Source organism: Platichthys flesus, chromosome 7, assembly GCF_949316205.1.
Source record: "Platichthys flesus chromosome 7, fPlaFle2.1, whole genome shotgun sequence".
NCBI classification, from domain to species: Eukaryota; Metazoa; Chordata; class Actinopteri; order Pleuronectiformes; family Pleuronectidae; genus Platichthys; species Platichthys flesus.
The window spans coordinates 15,701,248-15,727,837 of record NC_084951.1 but is presented as its reverse complement, the minus strand read 5'-3'; the positions used below and the strand labels follow the sequence as shown (position 1 = coordinate 15,727,837).

The following is a 26,590-nucleotide window of genomic DNA, read 5'->3' as shown; positions in this document are numbered from 1 at the left end:
ACTTTGTATGGTGTGAGTGACAAATCACAACAACTTCTCGAACCGACAGGATGAATTCCGCACCCAGGCACGAATCATGAAGTCAAACAATGTAAACTGGTCTGGACAGGCTCGAATGGATGGAGACGAGCACCGGGCGGAAAGGGATGGGAGAGGTAAGGAGACAGGGATACAAGGAGAGGCTGCCAGTAGTCAGCTTCATAGACAAGGTCATTTCCAAAGCAGCGTGCCGTGGGGGGTCGGGACAAGCATCCCATAAAGCAGATAAAGAACAATAGCAGGAACTATAGCCTACAAAAAATGACTGGAGCCTCTCCCTGGTCCAGAGCAAAACAAAGACCCTGTAAGATCCTGACACACACTCAGCATGAAGGAGACAGGGCGGGCGAGATATTTTTATAATTTGATAAATGCGAATGCAACAAGGAAAGCGGGATCACAAGGTTTACCCTGTCAAAACACAACTAGAGTTGTCGACAAAGCGCGACAACACGCCACGAAACACAAATGGAAACACATACCACAGAGTAACAGATGATTGTTCCATTAAAACCTGTGACTTCACATTTAAAACATGCAATTTTGTGTGGAAAAAAAACGGGTCGTATCACTTGACACATCTTGTGCACACGAAGAAGGTGGTGAGACCCTGTTTGTTGATGCTGCTGGGCTAATTGAGCGCACGCTGCGCTGTATGAATGGCTCAGCTGTGTACTTTGTTCCTGGTTGTGCCACTCAGGTATTCACATTGTCATTGTTCGAAATTCATAAAGTGCTGCCCGTGTCTGGATGGGGCAGAAGGGGTTTCGTCCCTGGTTCGGGGGTTAACGCTCCATATCCTTTTCCATTCAGCACATTGTTCCTTTTACCACTGATTAATATCTTGTTTAAACAGCCCGCAGACACACCAGGCCGTCGGTCTGTTCATAAATCCTCAGGAGCTGATCAACACAATGGCAACACATTCCTGGCATTTGGAGGAAATTCCTTATATCACTGTGCCTCCTCTCCACCAGAGACACAGAAATTCTAGGAATATGACACTGGAACAATAACAATGCTGCGGGCCTGTTTATTTCATTTAGCTTATTGGAGGTAGGGCAAATCTCCCCCAGGACCTTTCACCTATTCATTGTTTGGCTTCAATTACATCGCCAGCAATGTTTTCTCCTGCATGGAAACACAACAGCAATTTAGAATCAACACTCGTCATTAGAATGAAATTGAGACGTTTATCACGGTTTAATCGTTTGACCTGTCTCCTATTGTCTCTGATGACTAAACCTCCTTTGCTAGTAATGACTTCATCTGCACTGAGGAAGACAAAAATCTAAATGATGAGATCATACTCATAATTGTTTAGCTCTTTAAGGTACCTGGGTGAAAAAATAGATCCCGGCTCCACCGTGTTAATGGCTGGGACATGGATAAAATGAAAAAAAATCCTAGATACACGTCAAATATATTTTTCTCAAAGATGATATCTGTCATTTTTAGGAAGTTCTTATCAATCTGATGTTTGTTCAAGTTCATGTTTTCCAGCAGGTTTAAGATTAGCTATTGGCTGCTATAAAAAAACATCTTGATTCACAGCTGAGACTGACCCGTGATTGGTCGAGTATGTGTGTCGGTGCGACCTCCCTACCTCGGCTCCATCCCCCCCGATCACTACTCCGCAGACTCTGGCTCCAGATATACATGAATGCATTGTTCATAGAGAAAAATGGGAGAGTCCATTTTTATACACAGTCCAGTCTATACAGAGAAGGGTATCATGGGTAACTATAGGTCGCAGACGGCTGCGTAGGAGCTGACTGGCACACCTTCTAAATGTCAGCAGCCCACTGTGTGGACCTGTATATCTAACCAGTTGATCCAACAACCAATGCATGTTCTCCTATATGTGCAGCCTCAAAGAGAATATTTCCAGTTTAAGTATAAATATAAAGTTTTACCCCATATTATTCGTTTTATATACTTTGCATTGTTGCTGTGTGAAGTTGACGATGCCAGTAAAATACACTGTATCCTTGAATTACAACAAATCGTGCAATGCAATTCTTTGTAATCTTTGTTTGATATGTAGCAAGGTTTATTTTGCATTTCTAGCTTCAAACGTTCTATCCCTCTGCCCAAGGTCTCGACCCATTCAAGCTCAAATCCTTGGGTGTTGTCCTGCGTAACAATAGGAAATGGGTGGCATCGCCTGCACTGCCTCACGTAGCCTCATGGGAGGGGGAGGGTCACTCGTGAGAAGGGAGAGGTTCATTCAAAGAACCAAGATCAGGTCATAATTCAGAAATAAATTCTCCATTTTCTTTTTTTCACAATTGCCCTCTGCCTCGTGCTCACTCAAACACATGAGAACATCTCAATTTTGATCAGATCTGATGGTCAGTTCTAGATACATTTTATAAACATTACATTAATAGCAGTAAACCCATAGATCCAGATTGATCTATTTTATGTTATAATTATCCAAAGCTCCCTTGCACTCGCTCCTGCAAGACAAAGAACAACATCTCACTCATCCCACGAGATCTGTGATCAGAGTCAATGTGCAGTTTGATCCATGAACCGGGCGGCCATGTGTGATTGGGTTTCACAGGTGGCCTCACGGGTACCGGACCCTTTTCCTTACGGCCTCACAGTTTAAACTCCCCTACCCATTACAGACATCCATCCTTCTCGGAAATGAACCCCTTGCTAACAGACGGTGGTTTGAAGTTACACCTCATCCCCACCAACAATATCACTTTGATCCCTGTGGGCGTTTCACAGTGCTTTACATTGTATAAGTCAACTGTGCCTCTCCTGAGCTTGTACCTCCCGCACAGCTCTCAGGAGGCAGGAGGTAGGGGAGGACAGGGGTGTGCAGGGCAGAGGAGGGTGTGTGTTGGTGGAGGGGGTGGGTGTAGGAAAAGCAGATTGTGTGTCTGAAGGGTCTGAAGTTTTACTTTCTAAAAAAATGAAAACACACGCAGTAGGACCCAGAGGATTTATAGTAAGAAAAACAAAAAAAGGGCAAGCACACCTTGATGTTGTGAGGCAGGACCAAGAGGTGGAGGAAAAAAAAGTTGTTCAACACTGTAACAAAAAAAAAAAAGTTAGAGCTCCTAGCCACGTCATTGGCTGCTGAGGGTCTGACAGGAAAACACAATGGATCCTGAGGTCACAGCTGAGTTTGCTATATATGTATAATCACCGACTCCACTGACTCCAGAGCATGAGCCTCCACCTCAGCAGGGACACGATGAGCGCGTCGGTGGCCGTGTACAGGAACATCTACACGGAGGACCGCTTCCAGCAGGCCTACGGCTCCGAGGACAGCGCGGCTGGCAGCGTGCGGCTCCGGGAGCGGCTGGCCGGGAGGTGCAGGTGCTCGACGCGGGCCTGGCTCCACCTGCTGAGGGAGAGAGTCCCCATATTCAGGTGGCTGCCGAGCTACAGGCTCAGGAAGTGGATCTTAGGAGATACCGTGGCCGGACTGACTGTGGGGATCCTTCACATCCCGCAGGGTGAGTCAACCACTGAATTCAGTAAATGGTTAATTAATGAGTTACTGAATTAAATACCATCAAAAATATTGTGTTACTGTATAGTTGTAAAACGATTTAATTTCGGAATCAATTGAGCAAATATTGTATAATTATTATTGTGTTTATTGTGATAATTATTAATAATAGATTTTCATTAGTGATGATCATAATAATAATCAGAAAAATATGTAAAATAAAATAATCCCTTTATAATCCCACAATGTGGACATTTACTGTGTTGCATGAGTAAAGATCAGATGTAATAAATTTGTAAAAATGAAAATATAAACAAAAGGAAATATATAAATCACTATAAAATAGAATAGAATGTGAGCAGAATATATACATTGTAACTGGATGGCACATAATAGCAATGAAATATATGTAATGAAGTTCAACTATTACCATACGGTTAACATTAACAGTGAAGATAAATACTGTCTATTAAAATCGTTCTCTTTTCTTCATTTATTGTCTTGTCTCCAATTAACAGATTTAAGTTATAAACATTGATGAAGTGAATTTTGTTGTTGTTTATTGTTAACTGTTCTTTAAAATGTCCCTCACTGAACAGGCATGGCCTTTGCGTTACTCACGTCAGTGGCACCAATATTCGGCCTCTACACCTCCTTCTTCCCTGTGATCATCTATATGTTTTTTGGCACAGGTCGCCATGTGTCCACAGGTAAAACTCATGCCCACATAACGTCTGTTGGTAACTTTAGAAAAAGCATTTTTTTACACAGCATCTTATGTGATGACTTTGCCTCATGTACAAACATTATCTCATGCATGCATTTGGAAATCCGACTGTCAGCCCCCTGGTACTGAGATGATGGATCCTTTCTCAGGTACCTTTGCGGTGGTGAGTCTGATGACTGGCTCCGTGGTGGAGCAGCTGGTTCCCAGTCCTCTGGGACTGAACTCCAGTTCGTCTGAGGCGGCTGACTTCGAGGCCCAGAGGATCGGAGTGGCCTCGGCCGTAGCACTCCTCTCAGGGATTATCATGGTAAAGGCAGACGCACAAAGTCCAGAAGTCACAAAATGAAATATTAATACAAATGCTAACGTCAGATTTATCTGTTTGTAAAGACTGTCACACTCCGACAAAGCTCACTATGCTTTGTTGATGTCTTGTGTCACAGCTCTGCATGTGTGGGCTTCAGCTGGGCTTCCTGTCCACCTATCTGTCAGAGCCAATCGTTAAGGCTTTCACCAGTGCTGCTGCCTTCCATGTCACCATCTCCCAGCTGCAAAGCATGCTGGGCCTGCGCCTCCCTCGCCACACTGGGACCTTCTCCCTCTTCAAGGTAAGCGGTGCTTCACAATGAGGGCTCGATGCTCAGATCCAACATGCCGTCTGTTTTTCTCACAGCTCACAAACTTGTGTGTTCAGACGTTAGCGTCAGTGATGGAGAACCTGCCTCATACCAACATGGCGGAGCTGCTCATCTCCCTGGTGTGTTTGGCCGTACTGGTCCCAGTTAAGGAGATCAACATGCGTTTCCGGCACCGCCTACGCACACCCATTCCTGTGGAGATCCTCACGGTTGGTCAAGTGGCTGTATGAATGTGTATATTATAGTTACTATGCAAGGAAGACATTATAAGGTTTTTATTCTTCTCTCTTCAGGTGATTGTTGCTACAGCTGTGGCCTACGCCTCCTCACTGGACTCGTCTTACAACATCGAAATAGTTGGTCACATCCCAGCTGGGTACGTTTCTTTATTGTCAATTTGTAAAATACTAAACTACTATCGGAGAAGATAAGGGGGGTATTCACTTGTTACAGCAATAATACATAAAAATACATAGTATACACTTTTCACCACAGACAGAATATTATGCCTCGAAAAATGTATATGTGCACGAGGATGTGTTGTGTTTGTGCATTATGTCTAAGGAGATGTTAAATAGGAAAAACTAACCTTTAAATGATTTTGGTTTCTCTCATCCTCAGATTTCCAAAGCCACGGATGCCTGCCCTGCAGACTCTACCTGACATTGCTGGAGACACAATAGCCATAACGTTTGTTGGTTACGCCGTGTCAGTTTCCCTGGCCATGATTTATGCTGATAAACATGGATACTCCATCCAACCCAACCAGGTAAAGTGTGAGAAAGGGAAGAAACAGCTGCTGGTTGAAATCTCAGCAACCTGCTAACTCTCTGTGTTGAACCCTGTGTTTGGTTTCAGGAGCTGCTGGCTCACGGCATCTCAAACACCGTGTCCTCATTTTTCACGTGCTTCCCAAGCTCGGCAACTCTGGCCACCACTAACATTCTGGAGAGCGCTGGAGGATACACACAGGTAGAGCACATGATTTACAGTAACTTCTGTTCATATTACTCTGTCATCTGAATGTGCCGGTTGTTCCAAACCAATCGAAAGATCATTTAAATAAGGACAGACAATATATTTAAATGATCGTATCACTTGACGCTTTAGACACAGCAGCAATTAATCCTATACATTTAATTTCGATCAGCAAATTCATCTTAACGCTAAACAGAGAAATACAAATGCTGATTTCCCATCTGTAGCTCATTGTTCGATAATTATCAATATCTGAGTGTACCTTATATTTAAGCTTATAAGCTTTAAAACATCAATATTACATTTATATAAAACAATTTTAAAATTGCTCATTTATCAAACTTTTATTTTGCAAAACAAAATGCAGCAAATGAGGAGCAAAGCATATAGTCACACTGAGATATTCATACGTGTGTGTGTGTGTGTGTGTGTGTGTGTGTGTGTGTGTGTGTGTGTGTGTTTTCCTGCAGCTCTCCGGCCTGTTCACCAGTCTGGTCGTCCTGATTGTCCTGCTGCTGATTGGACCTCTGTTCTATTTCCTACCCAAGGTGCATTTTACGTGTTTGTGTCTCTAACAAACATTGGACAGAGGTCAAGTGGGGGAACGGTCACTCACCACATCCTTTATCTCTTTGTGCTCAGGCAGTCTTGGCATGCATCAACGTCACCAGCCTCAGGCAGATGTTTCTGCAGTTCCAGGACTTACCTGAGCTGTGGAGGATCAGCAAGGTGGATTTCGTAAGGCCATTTATCAGCACTACAAGAGAGACATGAGTGTTTTCTGCCATGTGGTCCACATATAGGAGTAAAACACAAGAGAATGGAGGCAAGATGGTTAAAACATAAAAAAAAATTATGCTATCTATAGTGAAACAATTTTCCTTTCAGCAGATTTTCCCCTCTGTTATTCATAGATGTCAAATGGATGTCAACCTGATTATCTGAATTTGAATTTGAAAAAAATCTATCAACTGGTAATTTTGCTGGAATATTAAATAGAATTTACACCGAATTTACACCGTCAGCATCAGCTGAGCAGTCTGGTCACAAACTGATGATGCATGCACTGTTTATTCAAACAGTAACTGCTAAACAGTTGCAAGGGTATTAGAAATGAATGCCACTCTAGTGAATGAGAAAACACATCAATCAGCTATGGGGCAATGAGCACAGGAAGCAAGTCAGATAAATCACCTTCATCCTCCTTCTTTTCATCCTGACTGCTGTTTTTGCAATTATTATAACCTGACGTGACGTTATGTTTTATCGGTCCTGTCTTTGTGCAGATGGTCTGGCTGGTGACATGGCTGTCTGTGGTGGTGCTAAACGTGGATCTTGGTTTAGCCATCGGAGTGGTGTTCTCCATGATGACTGTCATCTTTCGCACACAAAGGTACGTTTCCATTCCCTCTGCACAATGTCAATATTGAGTTAGAGCCCAGCTAGTACCTTTGCCAAACCTGGTGTATATCTGAGTGACATGAGACCTGGACTGACAGCACACTCATCTGCATCTGTTATTGAGATATTAAAACCCCACAGGGACAAGGATGCGAGTCAGTTGAAGTAGATCACGTTTCCCAATGTGTTTCCCATGATTCCACAGGGCCGGTTGTTCAGTACTTGGCCGAGCCAGCAACACAGAAATTTACAGACCTCTGGAGAAACACAGCAAGGTGAGAAGATACTCCTGCTGCTCCAGTTTGAGCAAATAAACCCTCCACTTCAAGACAGTTTGCGAACATCTACTGTAATTTTGGAGGCCCCATGAATTTCATATTTCTTATTCAACCAAAATGTGATGTTCATAATGTCAGAGAGAATGCAGGGCTGGTCTTGAAAGTGGATCCTGAGAGCGTGCTGGTTTCTTTGCAGTGCTATGAGGTGCCTGGAGTGAAGATCCTCACGTACAATGGGCCGATTTACTATGGCAACCGTAGCTTCTTCAGGGAGGAGATGAGCAGGTTGCTGGGCCTGACGCCAGAGAAGATCCGCAGCTGGGAGAAGGCCAAGAAAGCCCTGGAGAAACGGGAGAGAGAGGCCACCATCAACACCGTGGTACGCTACTGTGATCACTGCCAGAGCTCAGAGCAAACACACTGCGAAGTGTAATTGAATTAAAAATGTCTTATTGTTCTCCCTCCTCCTGCGTAGGAAAGAGGCATCGCAAACACATCGTATTCCTCAGACAACGACTTCTTTAAATCAGGTTAGTAATGACGAAAACTAAATAAATAGGGTTCCAAAAACTAGCATAGTATTTCGAATTCTGCATTTTTCTTAGATTAGCTGTAGTTTCGTGTGATTGCTCCTGTGCTGCAGATCATTTCAAGGAAAGCTAGAATTTATGTTCTGTCCTGCAGAAATGCCTGAGAGCGACGTCCAGGCAGTGTTAATCGATTGCAGCAGCGTGATATTCGTCGATGTTGCTGGAGCAAGACTCTTCACACAGGTGAGGCGGATAGAGCACGACCTGGTGTCATCTTCACCGTTTAGGCTTTTCTCCATCACTTTTTTCACTGTGTCTACATTGGTTGCTTTTGCAGATGTGCACTGAATGCCAGAAGGTTGGAGTGCATGTGTATCTGGCCAACTGCAATGGTAAGGACGATATTTATACACAGAATACATTGCGTCAAATTTCACCCTTCATGAAATGATTGGGTGTTGATTGGGGATTTCTGTTTCTTTAGAGAGTGTCTTAAAGATCCTGACATCCAGCGGGCTGATGAACCACATGAATCCTCAACATATTTTCGTCACCGTTCACGACGCTGTGATGTATATTCAGCAGCAAAGGGTAAGATAGAAAGCAGACATTTTCACAAAAGTACAATGTACTTTTTTTTTGCCTACATCGTTCTCAACAAATCATGATGATGTTTACTGTAGGAAAAACCTCCAGAGAACACCACAACTGTTTGGGTATGAGGAGGACGTGGAGGAACCATCCTTCTTCTAACCAACTCAAATGGCGGAGGGCGTCAGGACTTCATTTGTTTCCCCTTCTGAGTCTCTCAGCTGTGTGGCAGCACTCCAGCATGTGGCCCAGAATTGTACACCAGTGTTTCAAAGAAGCAGTAGCCTGTTGTAGCACTATGTCATGAGTTCAAAGTCAAATTATATTACGTTGTTAACTAGTTTCCATAAGAGTCCACCATGTCACACTTTAAACCATCAAACATTCGGAAAGCAACAACATACAATCATATATTCAATATAAACACATCTGATAAATTCTAATGTTTTTCACTTCTATGTGACAGATATCAGTTGCGTGTTTCTCTATTGTCATATATGCTGGAACATTACCATAGAGATATTTATTTAGTTTCTGTTTGTCTTTTGTAATATGGATAATTATACACAAAGTGCACTGAATATTTTGTTTAAATACTTTGTATATTTATATGTTGTTATGTTTTTTAAATAAATATGTGCTGGAATATGCAAATATGTACATTAAACGACATCCCATACAGCCTTAAAACCATTCTGGCTTTTAACTCCACAGGGGCTGCACAAAATACTACACAACCAGGGGCTGTGTTGACAATGAATGTCTCCCCAAAGAAGAATTTGCAGTGATAACAAACTAAATGTATTAAATATCAAAGGTAACTGGGTTATAGGTGTCTACATCAATATTTGGGCGAGCGTGGTTATTAAATATGGACAAATTTGAGGGGAAAGATGGTGTGGAATGTGAAGCATGCCAGTCTGCCAGATATTGGGCAGAGAAGAAGAGCAGTCTTTGTATTTGGTGAAGTGCCGCTTACCTGCGAATCTGCACCGAGACTTAATGAAAGAAGAAAAATAATACAGGATTCATACGACAACAAAGACAGAGGGGATTTGTGCAACAGAAAGGAATGAAATTGGGGAATTAAGTTCAGGTCATCTGTCCTGGAGCTTTCTGGTTTGTTCAGCGTGCAACATGAATCTTTTTCCAGATGTACATATCGTCACAACACATTGAAGATATGTTGTACCACCATGCTGCCCTCTGCTGTTCAACAAATACAGCGTTTCCCCTCCGCTGCTCCTTACACGAGACCTGCTACCTTGACCTGATAAAACTATATGTAGTGTGAGCTCAAAACCAGGACGAAAAAAGCTAATTATTTCCCTGCTTGATGTTGGAGAGCCAAGTTATTATTTTTTTCCATATTTCAAAGAGGCCTCTAGACACTGCCCCCTTTGGGTTTTCCCTTTAAAGCTCAAGGAGGGTTTCACTAATTGGCAGGAAGTAGTCCACTTCAATTAAAACATGGTATACAAGGCTCTGGCCAAATGTTTACCACGCCAGATTCTACCGGCAGACCTACTAACACACACACACACACAAACACACGCAAAAACGACTCCAAGGAGGTCAGCAATGTAATGACAAGCTTTGATTTACCTATGAAAATGTGTTCTCATACAAGGTTGTTAGAAATGGAGAAATCAACATATTCCAATGAAAAAAAAAGGAAATAATGGTTCATTCAAAGTGACTGTGACGTCAGACAAGAAGAGGTTAGGCCATCAAGTTGTTTCTGTTATTTGAATAAAAGAAAGCAACCACAAGATTTGGTGGGGCAGACATTCTTACTCTTAACTCTAACACTGTTCATTAGTAGTTTTAAATGACTACAACTACTATGAATACACCTCTACTTCTCTATCTCCTCCTACCAGTACTAATTTAGGTAACATCCTTTAGATACCAGTACAGGAAGTAGTTCATGAGATATTTTCCCTTGGTCTTTTGTTTCCATCTTGTGGTGAAATGATGTTATGGCAAGTCCTTTACTCTGAGGCCACATGACTGTCACCAAAGTAACAAACTCAAATCCTCAATACTCAAGATACTCTAGTCCAGTACTGGAACAACAATACCAACATTATCAGATAATTAATTCAACAATGTGCAATCATACGTTCACTATTGTTGCTTGAGTTGGAGATTGTTTGAACTATTCATATTTTTGGCCACCAGGCCTTTGAGCCATGTAAAACATCTTCAAATATAAGATACTCTATACACAGTGGTTTAACAGAATACTTGGTTATTATTTAGATAGAGATGTGCATGCATCATTATACTAAGCTCATTGACATTTTGAATGCAATATTGAATCAATAGTCAATATCAGTCTATTAGCATATTTGACTTGTCCAGAGTTGCAGCAAAGAGACAAGATGATTGTAATGATGAAGACGTTGATGATGCTTTAGATATTCTTGCGTATGGAGATAACTATTATGCTCATATACTGTCCAGACTAGTTCCTTGAGATTCCTGCTGAAAAGGGGAAATTTAATTCCGTTCACACACATGTAAATGTTTCTGGTCGGAATGTTTGCCTGTATCATGGTCGTCTTTTCTGAGGTGCAGCTTATCATCACCGTTTGTTAAAACGTAATGAACAGTTGTATTTCCCACCCACTTTTGTCAGACACAAAGTCATTTGCACGATGAGCTTTATTATTTCCTCGCTTTAATTGTTCAAACGGAATAGTACAAAAATAATCTCAATCATAATTTAAAAGTTAAATTACTCAATGGTACATCATAATAAAGACTCACTCAAAAATCATTTGATTTCCGAACAGGACAGGTTCCAACAGTTTGTCCCTTTAGCACTTACAGTCATTCACGATACATTCAAAAACATCCTTGAAACATCAATATCTTGCTATGCTCGTCTGATTTCTCAACTGAACGCCATCAATATTTTCTTTGTGGTCAGTGCAAAGTTTTCAATCAAAACTGCAAACAGGGAGGCTTATTCAAAGTTACAGTGTTAAGACAAAATGTTTTTACATATTAATTAAATGTACTCATACATTTGCAAACAGGTGAACAATTAACACACTAGCACATTTATTAAACAGCATGATTATCTTCAGCAAATGATTCCTGAATGTTCCAGCACCGAAAAACCCTCCTCGCCTAAAGCATGATTACTGGATCAGAGCTAATGTTTGTATGAATTCTTATGTTCAAATATGTGAGAATGAATTCAAGAAAGCAGCAAAAAAACAACCAGGGAGTGGATAAAAGAGTACAGTTAACAACTCAACATAGGCAGAATCGACATAATACAAATTTAAATACACAAATGGGCGATACCTTACTGGAAAATCCTTATAATAGGTGATGAAACAGGATGACAATGGCTCACCCATAGGGTTTGAGGTGTCAATGAATGGTTTGAGTAAGTGCATCATATTCTTTGACCTTTGCCATGACCAGATCTCAACCCAAGCGAATACACCTGGAGGATTTTGGACCAACATGTTAGACAACGCTCCCTCATACCAAGAAAATGAGGAGATGTCCTTTGGATGTTTGCTGTTTATCCTCCAGTAGACGAGCACTGAAGTGCTGTTGTGATGTCTCATAGTGGCCCAACACATTACTCAGGCTGTCAATGTTAGTATTTCCTGTGATAATTCATCATCTGTGGGGTCTAATGCATTTCCTGCATGTATGAGCTGAATAAACCTCCCCAGATGTCTGTTGTGATTGTGGTTTGAATGTGTGTGTAAAGCTCCTTGAGTAGTTGACTATAAAAGCACTTTATAAATACAGACCATTAACCATATAGTTTTAGATTGGGTCTATATATACAGTCATACATCTTCTGCGCGTTTCATTATTTTCTGATCAATATAAGCTTTAGTCGCTCTAGCCTCATTATTTGCGTAGATATCCGGGAACATATTTTCTGGACCATATCTCTGTTCACCTTGACCTTGACTGTTAGCTCAGCTGTTAGCTCATCTGTAGATACCCTTCCAAGGGATATTCCCACAGAGTTTGGTGAAAATCCAAACTGCGATATTGGTCATTTTGCAGGTCTTTCCTTATATATATATATATATATATATATATATATATATATATAAATAAAAAGAAAGACTGAATGTGTTTAATATAGTTGCTGCAGTTGTGTTTGTTTTTATCCTCGACTCAGTGTCAGTTACCAGTCTGGCACTGAAACCTGTTCTTGAAGTAGAAGTCTTCATTATGAATGTTGCTTTCAGCGTTGTTGTAACGGAACTTTTTGTAGGCCTTTTGTGCGTCTGTTTCCCCCCAGGGGAGTTTGATCTTTGACGCGTGGTTTACGATGACGTCGCTGCAGGAGGCGATATGGAGGGAGCCCAGAGCGTCGATGAAGAACTCTGCAGCATCAAAAGAAGGCTTAGTTTTCTGGCTTTTTAACTTGAGGCGACCTCGGCAGCTACATACAGATAGACTCACCCAGATGAGCCTGCCGTGACATGCGGGGGTTGAAGCCCACCTGCTGCACCTTGTATGTCCGGCCCATGAAGAAGTTGATGACAGCATCAGCAACCACGCAGTAGGGAAATTCCTCGATGACATGGTGGTAGCCAGTTCTGATGTGTAAACAGTCGCCCTCCTCGCCTCCCTGCTCCACTGAGAGGGTGTGACGGTATGTTGCAGTGTAACCTGTCACCTCCCTCACTGCACCCCCAACCTACAGTCGTTACGTGGCAATGTTAGGACTGGGGATACTTGCAAACAAGAAATATGATATAATTCTAAGATATAAAGTTTACACTCGTATAATATAGATGGGGAAAAAGAAAAGTACACATCCCTAATTTTGAAGAACAGAAGTTGCCATTGCGGCATCTATGCACGTGTTTTTTTCTCCAGAAATAGCAAATTGGTGTTTAGGGCTAAAAAAGGAAAGGTTGTTGTTACCTGACATTATTTAATTAACTCCATGCAAATGTTTGAGCCGAAGAAGAAAAGCGATTAAAGGGAAAAACCACTACTGGCACCAGTACAAGTTTTGCATTTCCCTATTCCTGCCAAATGAGGGAGAACTGAACGACAGCTGGAAAGAGCCTTGCTTTAATGAATGGGAACAATGGACACAAGAGTGCTCCTCATTCCCTTGGCTGCATTATTTATAGAAACATTAATATATAAATGAGCAGATACACTCTATTGTGTCTGGGGATGAATCTCACCAGATCTAGAGAGGTCTTCTCTAAGATGTCCACCATCTTCTCCAACTTAGTGTTTGCAGTGAAGATGAAGTCATCATCCACCCACAGAACATACTTGGTTATCACTTGAGACACTGCCAGGTTTCTTCCTGCAAACCAGCCCTGTATACAATGGATGAACGAAGGCCACAACACATTGACTGAACTGTTTGATAATAATAATCACTCAGCAAATATAAGAGATCTCAGGTGAGCTTGGGTCTCATAAATGTGTGTGAATAGGTTTGTGATTTCACAATTCTTAAATCTCAATAATCAGAGTTCCAGCCCACAAACATACCAACACATCAGACACTTTTTACGCACATCCTGCATGCAAGGTACACAGAGGAGGCAGTGGACGACTACTGAGAACTGAACGCCTCTCCTTAGAGCTTCCACACTGAAAGCAGAAACTACAGGCATTCCTGGAGTCCTGCCTACCTGCCGAGGTCAGTAATAACTTTATGGATTATTGATTAACCGCTGATGCCGTGCAATATACTCTCAGTCGCCAGTGCTACCATGGCTGATGGATCTATTGTCAATATATTTGTGAGAATAGAGTAAAGCAATGATGCAAAACACTATGTTACAGATCTCATCTTATGTGAGTACACGTAGATTGGTACTGGAGGGCAACACATCCAGGCGTGTGAGGTGTTCAGGAGGGCTATAGAGAGGAGTCAGGCAGGGGAAACAAGCTGTGGATGAAGGAAGTACTCATTCTGTGTGTGAGGATATCATGAGGTGATTGAAAGAACACTCCTCCTGGAACAACTTGAAAAGGTTGGCAAGGAGAAGGATGTCTGAAGGACCCGCCTGCCACCGAGACCCAACTTTGGGTACCAGAAAATTAATTGATGGGTTGCTACCAATGCTGAGCTTTTGCAGGTGCACAGCAGATTTCTAAAAGTGGACGATTGTCTGGCCATGAGATGAAATAATTATTCACATTTAGCCGATGTATAAAAACATTTCAATTACAATTATTTTTCTCGAGCATGACCCATAGAAGCAGGACCTGACTGATGGTACTATAGAGACAAACTTCAAACTTCTTTACCTTTCCAAATGGCATGATGTAATGTTCAATGTGAGGCCCAGTCACTGGCTCAGGGTGTTCCGAATCATCTGCTATCACTATGGTGACGGTGGGATAATACTGACGTATGCTGTCGATGAGATCTTTGAGTTTGTCATAGCGTATGAAGGTCTTGCAGGCGATGGTGACAAGTGCACTAATATTGTACTCTGAGTGGAAACAAACACACCAACAAACAAACAAACAAACAAAAACACATAAATAAATATGTTGTAGTGCGGCATTCAAACACTTCCCATCAGATCAACCTCATATAATTGGTCACATACCATTTTGGGTTCCAGTGTTGTAAAGTCTGGGGATGGAGCTGTGTCCGATTTTGATGGTGAAAAATGAGCGGTGACCCTCAGTCGCGAACTCAACTGCAGAGCAAAATGAAAACTGTGATACTTTCTCGTATTTAAGTGGCCACTGTGTATTTACTGTGGCATTGAATTACACCGTGACACTCACTATTGCTGCTTAAAGTTATTCTTCACAAATCAACAGCATCCCCCCCACCCAGATATGAATAAAGAACACTGAGCTGGAAACACATAACAAAACACAGCCTCTTCTGACCGATAATAAACAAAAAAAAAACGTGGCTATGAGTTTGCACTGTTTCCAGTTTGCACCAATCCTGTTGCCCTGTGGGGAGACGTATAATTATGCAGCACATCTCTATTTAAAGATAACAGTAAAACATTAGGTGAAAAAATTAGATTTCAGGATCGGATGGTTTAAACGGTACAGAAAAGTCTTGGGTATAAATAAACCGCATGGTAGGACTTTAAAATGCAACTGTGGCTGAAAAAGCCCTCACAGATCTAAAGTAGCAATGGCATAACTAGAGCAGTGGGGGGCAGCAATGCGTCAGGGAGAAGTTTGGCCACAGACTTTATACAGAGATTGTTCTGGTTTTAAAAGTCAGGCAACACCCAGGAAATCCTAATCTGCAATTTGTCTATGAACTATAAGTGATTTTCTGTGCATCATTACAGATTGTTCAAATTCTACTCTGATATACATTTTAGACGATGCCCTCCAGCCCTAATTTCACCATGTCACGCAACCAACTGAACATATATACTGGTGTTTCTGCAGAACAAGTGAAAATGATTAGTTTATCATTGTAATAAGAAAAAATTAATGAATATTTTGAGCCTTCTTAGGAACACAACATTCGTATGGATCTGGGGTGCATAGTCCTTATAATGATCCTTGTTGATTGCTAGTTATCTACCACTAATCAAATAAAAACCTACAAGCGGCAGGTAAGTGAACAGGAATCTTTGGGTCGTTTTTCTGCTGATGTGTTTCAGCCAGTTTCTTTGTCTTTCAGATGACTAGTTTAATTTCATTTGACTTTATTTTACTCTGAATAAAACAGATCTCGCTAAAGTGTAGCTGATATTCATCTGCTAATGAACAATGCTTTCTGTTTGTTTATCATCAAGCCAATTCAGTGAACCAGTGTCTGCCCTCACTCTTGGTTAAATCCTTATCTATGGCCTTCTGGCAGTTTGACGTGTCCAGCTCAACTGAGTCAACCAAAATATATTTTGCGGCAGTGAAAGGAGCCACTATGGACTCCTCGTCTACATTTCAGAGAACCCCAACGACTTTTCTCATTCAATTATAAACTAAGTATCTACTGATTTAGTCACTTTATCCTACTTAGGGACTTTTGTTTACGAGTATTCCCACATCCACCCAGGAGTCAATGCGCCTGTCACGAGTGAGCTTATGCTTCTTCTAAGGTAACACTGAGAGCCCAACACAATGCAACCATTAAAAAAAGGGAGACCATATCACACCCATATTTCACACCTACACTGGCCTCCTGTGTGTCACAGGATCGTTTTTAAACTTGCACATGTTCTCACAGGCTTTCAGTTGAGTGCGTTTCAGCGCAGCTGATTTTATTTTTCTTATCCTATTTCTTGTATCTCATTGTTTTATTATTTTTATATATTTTTACTTTACATTAATGATATTATTTTATTTGTATTACTTGAACTTTATTGCATTACGTTTTTACTGTTCTTTGGTCGTACCACTCCATCTGTAAAGCACTTTTTGTTTTAAAAGAGCTATATACATAACATTGACATTGACAACACATGCGCTGCAAATACTCTAACACAACCTAATATGAGCAAAACAACCAAATACTTGCACAACTACTCTGAACACAACAAAATACTCACAACACAACAAAATGTGACAGAACCAAGTACAACACAACCAAATACGTTCAACACAACCTAATACTCTCAAAACAAACCAAATATTTGCGACACCACCAAATACTTACAACACAAACACATATTCACTACACAACCAAATAGCTGCAAAACAAACAAATACAACACAACCAAACACTCACAACACAACCAAATACCCGCAACACAACCAAATACCCGCAACACAAACAAATACTCACAACCAAATACACACAACACAACCAAATACTCACAACACAACCAAATACACACAACACAACCAAATACACACAACACAACCAAATACTTGCAAACAACCAAATACTCGCGACACAACCAAATACTTCAAACACACACACATGCCTGTTGTTGCCATGGTGACTCATGACTTCTGTTGGCTATTCCTCAGGTTGGTTGTTTGCAGCGTGTTTCAATTTGCAGTACATGTGTTGTCAAATCGATGAAGATGTTTTTTCAAATTCTGTGATGTGTAGTGTTCTATTAAATTGCAGTGCATTGACCTCTCAGGGCCACCGTACCATCCCTGTAATTTTGGCTTAGGCAGCAGCAGGTCAGTTTTTAACAACATGCAGAAACAATGGCTTCTTTCCTGTTCCAGTTTTACATCCTGTTTTACATTTCGAGAGCAGTGGATCTGTCACATCGTACCTTGTTTTGCATATTTGCTTTTCCCTTTTGTGTGCTTGACATGTCACAGTGAGCCATGGTATTTACCATCCCCCCATGGAAATGAGATGGATCGTAAACACACTGTGCATACGAGGAAACTCAGAATTGACAAATATTTGCAGTGACATTCTATCTGTTAGACTCGTGTTCACGTAATAACTTCACCTGTATCTGCTGTCTTTGGATGGAAAACGGTGTTTGTGTAGGTGACAAACTGGAGCTGCCTGTTCAGAGTGGAGAGATCCTGACTCGACAGTATCACGTGCTTCTCTCCTTCTCCTTTGACAGAGACACTGTCTACTGTAGCAGCAACATCAAAAGTCCCAAGAGTTGCAGTCAGAGACACCTGTTACACAAGATTAATGATCTGGGGTGAAAGAAATATAAGAAAAGCGTACATATTATTTATGTATGTAACGACATTAAAAAATTACCGTATGCATTGATTTTTTTCCCTCTTTAAGGCCCAGCCCTATGGAAAAAGAGGAATTCTTATTTGATATCAACACAGAATGGTTGCTGGTGAATTAAATAAATAATTTGTGATGTGGTGACATTTAATCAACACATTTATTTGATATGTGTTGTGATAAATATGCTGTTACCAGGTACGATGATTGTTTTAAGGGGTCGCACCTCCACACCCTGGGTAGGATACTGAAGAGGACTGTTGGCCTCAGCTACAATAGGTAGGTCTGCAGGACTGTAGGACCTTTACTTAAAGAAAATATCAGACAGAGAAGTAGTTGCACATCAATATGACTTTACTATATGATTAGAGTCTTGAGCTAAAAGAAATATACATTTAATCAAAACTATCATGAGCTGGTGTATTTCAATTCAGGGGTTTGGTGTTGTTACCCAATGATCTTGATACTGAATGATTTCTCTGACAAAATGTTCCCTGTCAACCAAAGATAAACCTACTAGACTTCCTATGAAGAACTTTTTGTGAAATTCTTTGTTGAATATCTTTAGGTCTTGGATCACTGACCTGACACAATATGGCTCTGAGAAGTTGTGAGTAAACACATTTTTCTGAAGTTTTATAGAAAAATGAAGTCCCAGATTGCAGAGTTGATTTGATGCATTTATGTTAAACAATTAAAATATGAATCAGTTCAAAAGAGCTTTGATTTATAGAGTGCAGAAAAGATGTGCATTTATGTTTGCATCGTATGTATAGAAAGTGTATTTTCTTGATTTTTTGTTCTATATATTTTGTTGTACTTGGTGTTATAACTTCAACTTAGAAATCATTGCAGGATTACATACATATTTACATACATCACGTCCTCTGATATTATTTACTCCAAACTATCCGCATCAGCCCCCTAAATTATCAATATTGGTCAGGCCCTAGTGCATCCACGGTTTGTGCACCAACGCCATGGAACAGAGGACGATTTGATGTTTGCACCTCTCATTTGAATGGGAAAATATCACCAACAGCACATAAGGAAGGACTGCTGTTAAGCTGCCGCGAGAACAAAGACAGTGCTGGTGTAATGTCAATAAAGTGCCTGATAACGTGGTTAATACTTTATGACGGATACAGTATCCGGGTTACTTGAAAGCCTGCATGGCATCCTTGCACGATATCTGTCATGCATCCCCACCCAATTTCTCATCTCAGCTTACATGTGGGTGCAGCTAAAAAATAACGTAGGTAGGCGGACACTGCAGTTTAAGACGGTGGTAACAGTAGAGTGCAACATTGTGCAGACACAACTTGAGCAAGGCCTTTAAATAGATCACAGGGTCTGTGTATTGAGACCCCATGTCAGTGGTGGATGATACATTTCAGATGAACTCAAACTAGTCTCTGAATATTCATGACTAACTCTTCGTTTTTGAAGATATAAGCCAAGCTGACAGTTAAGATGATGCCAAAAGGGTTGACTACTGTATATTTGTCATCTACTGAACCTTACCTGCTCTGTGATTTGCTGTACTCTTGAGCTCTGTGACGCTTTACACCCTCAGGGTCAGGATGGGACTCTAAAAACACAGTATCCAGTTTTTGGGCCCACACGCGTGGGAAAAGCAGATTGGAGAACGGCAGTTGAAACGTCTCCTTATCAGCCAGACAGACACATGAGTTTCGAGCCAGTTGTCTGTGTCGGAGAGAAAACAGCAGTGAGTTGAAAAAGATTGAAACAATATGATATAAAAACAGAATTAAGTCAGAATTACTGTCGAATATTAACACACCGTGCCACTTGCTCTTTTATACGAAAGGCAATGTCCTCATAGCCACTGTTGATGTCTTCAATTTGTCTCGCGAGGAGTGTCTTTACTGAACCCCCGTGTCTCTGTCGCAGGTCGACTCCTGAACTGGTTTCATGGCTCCAAGTATGAAACAAGGCTATAAGGCCCCCGACACTGAAGATCAGGCAGAGACACTTCCTGCAGATATTTCTCATCTGGAATGAGGATGAAAACCAATTGAAGAAGTGTAACAGATGTGGACTAGACAGTCCTGTGTAAAAAAAAAAAAAAAACTGAGTTTAATTGCATCATTTACAATTCAGATCAGCTTGTATTTTTTTTGTTAGAGTTATATTGTTTACTTAACAAATATTAGAATCAGATCTACACAGAGCTAATCAGATCTGGACCACACATGTTTCAGGCTGCAGACGCACAAATCAAACTTGTTGGCGGGAAAAAACTGTTTAACACCACTGTTGATTTGTCAGTATTAATAATTTAAACCACTGTATGATAATAAAAAGCCCAAAGTGAATTGATGAGATGTAATCTATGCCCAATGAATTCAAACATTCAATTGTTGTCGTTTTCACAATTGACACTCATTGAAGTCGACATGATCTTAAAGGTTACTCACTGTAGATTTTGAGCTGAGGTGAAGGTTAATGTCTCTGATTTTATATTGGCACTTATTATTCTATACTGACGTTAAAAACTTTCTTTCAATTTACCAAGGAAATAGTTTATAATGTATCTCAACTTTATCTATTTTAAGGCAGGATTCATTATCATGGTATATTTTTATGTTCCACTCAATCTTGTTTTATTTATAATAACCTAAAAGATAGTTAGTGATAGAGACTTCAAATAATGGCACAAAGTTATAAAGATAAACAAAGATTGCATTCTCACAAAAAATATTTATAGCATATTGGTGAACAATTGAGGTTAGTAGCCTTCCTTTAAAAACACTCTTTTTTTTTAAGGAAGGCTTTGGCCTTAAAAAACCCAATGGCATACAATACAATATGTTTTTCTTCCCTACTACAACTTTTGGTGAGGTGGGAAACAATACTTGTCGAGATATTTATTTATGCCTCCCACCTAAGTGGTTTTTGAGGCAAAACTGAATACAAATGTAGATCAACGGAAGTCAGCGTCACACTGGTGGAGTCATAAACCACAGCAAGAGGTACAACTAGTTTAACATGAGGAAATGGAGAGCAATGTTGAGAAAAATGTTACAGCTCCAGGTGTCGGTTGTCAGTTACAACGAAGACACAACCACAAAGGGGATGAACAACAGCACAAGAAGATGGTGGTTAAATGACGAAAATTATTTAAGGAACCGAAAGTAACACACATAACCTAGATAAAACACAAACTGATTTCTAAACATCGGAAGTTGTGATTAAGGAAGTGACAATGACTATCAGGCAGATGTGGGACAGTGATGGTATTAGAATCAGATCATACCAGGTTTGAAATTAAGTGGTTAATTAAATGTGAAAATTCTTTGTCATAGTGCCATAATGTCTTAGTGCTTAGAGCAAAAGTGTAACAATAAAAAGGGACGCTGGCATATGCAAAATGTATACACATGGCTCATAAGAGAGAGAGGCAATGGTGGGTAGGGAAAGAGTGTGTCAGTGTGAGTGTGTGTGTGTGAAGATTAAAATATCAAAGGGTCGGTAAAAAGGAGTATAAAGCCCCTGGTTTTGAACAGTTGTGAGAACCTTTCTTCCATTGCCTGAAAACTTCTTTTCAATCCATAACCGACAAATAGCCCATCAAGAAAGAGTCCCTCTGGGATTGGGCGTTGGAAGCAGCCACATCCTATACTCAACTTTTTTAGTCAGAGTCAAAGGAGGATGTGACGGGTTTCTCTCTGTCAGGGCCCTGAGGCTCTGGAACTCCTTGCCTGATGAGGTTAGGCTCGCAAACTCACTCCCTAGCTTTAAATCATTGATCAAAACAGACTTTTTGAAGGAAAGCATTTGTAACATCTGATTTTGTGTGATGGAATTCTTACCTCTCTGCTTTATCTTGTATGTAATGTTTTTCTACTCCATGTAAATTGTATTTGTCTTTTGTGCAGAAACCGGCCCTGACCTTGTAGGAAACCAAATATTTGCGACCAAAAGCACTGGCACTGATCCATTGCTGAGTGTGTTATGTGGAAGCTGACATTATCAGGTCTTGTGTCGCACAAGGACAGAAACACAGCAGAACAAAAAACTCTTTGGTAAAGGCCTATATATATATATATATATATATATATATATATATAAAAAAAAATATATATATATATATATATATATTTTTTTTTTTTTTTATACTTTATTTACAATTTTCAGGTACATAAAGTGTTGGAAATACATATGATAAAATGTAAATTTGCCACATATATTAAAACAAATGTGTGAAACCTATCCAGGTAGCGTGAGTCAAATGAATGACAGGGTTCAAATGTGTGACAGGGTTCAAAGGTGACCTCCAATAAAAGGAACTTGAACAGCTTGAACGAGAGAGAGAGAGAGAGAGAGAGAGAGAGAGAGAGAGAGAGAGAGAGAGAGAGAGAGAGACAAAAGGAACAACAGTGGATTGCAACTCAGAGGCAGAGAAAATGGAAAGACAAAGAATGAGAGACACACAGAGCACACAAGCCACGCAACAAGTACATACGTGAACACCACAGCCTATTAATACACTGTATTCCTGTCTTTCTGAGTACAAGAACAAAGGAAAGTGTAAGGTGAATCTGGACCTGGAGTTGTAAATGTACAAAAGTGGGAAACTGAGATGGAGAGGTCTGTCACAGAATATCTTCCACATTGGTAACTCAAAAATGATTTCCACCAGATGAGTGCTTTTCTTCACAGTGGAAGTGATGAGGCGACTGAAAGATGTAAATTATACCACCTGTAACAGCTAGTGACAGCTCCGGAACCGCGATCAACAATTGAATCAATGTTACAAAAACTGCTTTTCGAGTCAGAATGAATCCAACTCCCAATACCTCCATCACCCAAAGCCCCAATAACACAGTCCGTGCCTACTTGCAGAGACTTGCAGCTTCTTTTGACCTAAACAGTGGACTCACACGTCCAGCTAATATGGGAGTATCCCCATTGTCTGACTCACGCCATTGCACAACACATGTGAATTCAGGGCCACACAGCAGTTATGTGAAGAAGTGGTATATAGACATGATGACACCAGAAAGGTTAAACCTATAATACATGTGCATTGGACAGAGGATGCTGCTGCTATGTCTGTCTCACTCTCTCTAATGCAGGAAAAAGCTGTTCACTGGAGAAACACCTCATGTGTCACTCGCAACACCAGTAGGATGGAAATGGCCAGATTTCAAAGATTTCAAACCGGTTGAGGGGGATCCGTGGACAGAATACAGCGAGAGTGGTTATGTCTACCGCACTGTATTAACTTAGTGGGAGAACTGTATTTTATTCTGTCATGACAGACCCACAAAGCATTCCTGAATTTGCAGAGATTCCATCATGATTAGGGGATAAACAAAAATATTATGTGGACTTGATGAAAAACATAAAACTACTAGTTGTTCATCCAAAATCAGATTACAGACCATGTCTGAAACAATATTTCCTCAACAAGAGGCTATGCAGAGCTTAAAAAACGTATTTTAGGTCATTACTGAAAGCGGATGTAGTTGATCCATGTGATGACTCACCAGTGTCTAAGATTTGCATGCATCAAATGCTGCAGTAAGTGCACATGCAATAGAAGTTGCCACCAAATTCAACAAATTTTTCAATTGCAGACCTGTCGAATGCTTTCTTTTCTGTTTCAGTCGATGTAGTAGTCCAATTTTGGATGCCGTGTTCCCACAGAGGGTGTAGCTTCACATGGACTCGCTGTCCCCAGGGATTTTGAGAGAGTCAAGGTGTATTTCACGCTGTACTACAGGAGAACTTACAAAGGTTACATTTGCCAACTGGCTCAGCTTTATGGCAATATGTCAATGATTTGTGTGGTCTATCATAACAGGCCTGTAAAACAGTCACCGTTGCATTGCTTAAATTTATGGCAAAGAACGGTCACAAATCCAGTTTACTTACATTTTGCCACACAGGAAGTGACTCCTCTGGGGCACGTATTCACAGTAGAGGGCACTTCCCCTTCTCCAAAACGTGTTTAAGCTGTCAATCAGCTAAAAAAATGATCAGCATACTTTTACTTGCAACAACATTTGGTGTAGTTTCTTAAATGGGAAAGCTTTTAACTCTGTTGCCTATGACAGTAGATGTCTGAGTGAGCCACATGTCTTTATAGTACTGCCATACAAGCCAGCTGGCCAGTCAGATTTAGCTTTAACTGCTACGTTATTTTCTTATACCATGTATTTTGTGAAGCACTTGGTAACCTTCTGTACATTAGTGCTACATAAATAAAGTTATTATTATCAAGCTAAATTAGATGCTAAGTCATAATATTGAGATACAGTTGCATAATGAAATACAGATTTCTTTTTTTCTTCATCACAGTGGTGGAAATGGGCTTCCATAGAAGCAGACTAAGATGCCATTAGTGGGCAAAGACTGACCACACACACACACACACACACACACACACAGAGAGAGAGAGAGAGAAAGAGAGAGAGAGAGATTCATTATACTACAAAGTGCCAATTCTGATTGTTGATAGCCATGAATAGAGCGAGAAGATTGCGGAAGGTGGACTGTGAGCACACTATTTAACAGAATAATTATCTTCAACGTACAACAACAAATAAAGCGATTTTACTTATAGTCAACTATAACACATTTCTCCTTGATATCCAACCAGCATGGAGGGCTCACATGATTATTCGAACGCAGACTCAGCTTTAGCTTCATCACACTTCTCTCCAACTTCGTGGTCGTTTCTCCAGCTGCGTTTCGTTGTGCAGGCCCCCCTCGCACTGCGGATACCACATACTTTGGCGTGTGGGGCGACTATTTACAACATGCGGAGCGTGGTGTCAAATGTATATTTGTTATAATTAATTTCACTCACTTTTATTAAAACTCTCCAAACTAATGCTACAAATCCTCAGACACGTGGCCTTGGAAGAAAGGGCTTCTCTTCTTCTTAGGAAATAGATATGTAGTCCCCAAAAGGGTGCGCACATGTCTTAAGAGCCAATCCGCTGCTAAATATGATGAAACCAATTTAACAGTATTTCATAGAAATGGGGAAAAAAAGACGGCAGGGATACTTACTGTTGTTGATTCTGGGGGATGAATAGTCCTTTTTCATTGAAGCCAAACGAGACTCTGAGAGTGACCGAGGCGTCTGAGAGCCACTCCTATTCCACAAGATGAGACCTGAGTGGGCGTAACGTCACGTATCAGTGATCCTCATCAAGTCCTGACTGGTTGTGGTGTGTAGTTGTTGTGGTTTGACTTGCTTTACCAGCTGAGCTTAACTCTTCCTTGCATTCTTGACACAACAGAAAAACCTGTGTAGATTAAATGAGGGCGCAGCACTTGGCTGCATTGCATCTGTTGGTTCAAGCTGCGTGCTCGCCCAAAGTGTGTCAAGTGCACGCGTATGACATTTGCAATGATTGTATCGCAAGGGTCCGGGTGTTTAACAAGCAATACTTGTACTAAACGTAATTTACAAGTATAGGTCGCTGTAATTTGAAAGTCCAATAAACGTGTTACTTTAAGATCATTTAATAATTGTATTGTCTTTTCCCACCTGCAGCGTTTTTTCTTTATTTCTGTATCTGTGCTCTATTGGTTTTCAAAAAGCTCATAGTTGATCATTTACAGCAAGGTCAGCAAACAAGTTAAAAAAGCCTACTTATTATTATATTAAATTATTAACCAATTGGAACAACCCCCGATTTCCCTTAGCACTCTCTGTTAATTATTAATTATCCGTCTACTTATTTGACACCTCCAAAAAATATGTTTTTATGACACTTTGTCCTGGTTGATCCGGTGATGATTAGTAGAGTTATTGCAACCATTTGGTTTCTTCTTTCAGAAAATAATGTTAATGAGGGAGTGTTGACTCTCCACTGTGTGTTTGCTCATTGTGGGACAGGCTGGGTTTCTGTGTAAAGTGCCTTGAGATAATTGATGTTATTACTTGGCGCTGAACAAATACAGTTGAACCGTCTACTGAAAGTACAGAAACAGCACCAGCAATATGGTTAATGACAAATCCTATATGGACATGAATACAATTCAGTATAGCACTAAGTTTTGATATAGAAGATCACTCCATTCTTTTAGATAGATTTTACAGATTGATTGGTCTCCCTGATACTGTTTATAATATTACATGTGTTCCTCAAGGCTCACATGTGTTCCTTTGAGGTCCTACACTTTAATCACAGCTTTAAATTGCCATGTGTTCTGATGACCCATGGCCATTTTACACTTTTTTATTACTTTTAGATATCAAGTTGGGGAAAGGAATCATACATCTAATTATAGCATATAGACATATTCATTTTATTAATTAGAT

The 26,590-nt window shown here is 40.5% G+C and overlaps 2 protein-coding genes across 5 annotated transcripts; one reads left to right on the top strand and one right to left on the bottom strand.

Annotated features, from left to right (window-relative positions):
• Positions 1 to 3,134: 3,134 nt before the first annotated feature.
• slc26a10 (solute carrier family 26 member 10) lies at positions 3,135 to 9,341 on the top strand. 2 transcript variants are annotated; one of them, XM_062391284.1, is made up of 18 exons: positions 3,135 to 3,518; positions 4,114 to 4,224; positions 4,391 to 4,548; positions 4,685 to 4,849; positions 4,936 to 5,088; positions 5,173 to 5,255; positions 5,501 to 5,648; positions 5,738 to 5,851; positions 6,328 to 6,405; positions 6,500 to 6,586; positions 7,144 to 7,250; positions 7,464 to 7,533; positions 7,733 to 7,915; positions 8,012 to 8,066; positions 8,221 to 8,309; positions 8,404 to 8,458; positions 8,551 to 8,657; positions 8,750 to 9,341. In XM_062391284.1, the coding sequence occupies exons 1-18, from the start codon at positions 3,227 to 3,229 to the stop codon at positions 8,786 to 8,788; spliced, it is 2,094 nt and encodes a 697-aa protein (XP_062247268.1). In that variant the 5' UTR covers positions 3,135 to 3,226; the 3' UTR covers positions 8,789 to 9,341. The 2 variants fall into 2 exon arrangements, with proteins under 2 accessions (XP_062247268.1, XP_062247267.1); XM_062391283.1 differs by having other exon boundaries at positions 6,500 to 6,595.
• A 1,968-nt stretch (positions 9,342 to 11,309) lies between these two features.
• On the bottom strand, positions 11,310 to 25,562 carry b4galnt1a (beta-1,4-N-acetyl-galactosaminyl transferase 1a). 3 transcript variants are annotated; one of them, XM_062391278.1, is made up of 12 exons: positions 25,330 to 25,558; positions 22,119 to 22,284; positions 20,087 to 20,298; positions 19,807 to 19,989; positions 18,478 to 18,584; positions 18,307 to 18,344; positions 18,038 to 18,218; positions 15,245 to 15,337; positions 14,937 to 15,124; positions 13,853 to 13,993; positions 13,113 to 13,350; positions 11,310 to 13,033 (listed from the first exon to the last, which is right to left on the bottom strand). In XM_062391278.1, the coding sequence occupies exons 3-12, from the start codon at positions 20,296 to 20,298 to the stop codon at positions 12,828 to 12,830; spliced, it is 1,587 nt and encodes a 528-aa protein (XP_062247262.1). In that variant the 5' UTR covers positions 22,119 to 22,284; positions 25,330 to 25,558; the 3' UTR covers positions 11,310 to 12,827. The 3 variants fall into 3 exon arrangements, with proteins under 3 accessions (XP_062247262.1, XP_062247260.1, XP_062247261.1); XM_062391276.1 differs by lacking the exon at positions 22,119 to 22,284 and having other exon boundaries at positions 20,087 to 20,354; positions 25,330 to 25,562; XM_062391277.1 differs by lacking the exon at positions 22,119 to 22,284.
• Between the last annotated feature and the right edge of the window lie 1,028 nt (positions 25,563 to 26,590).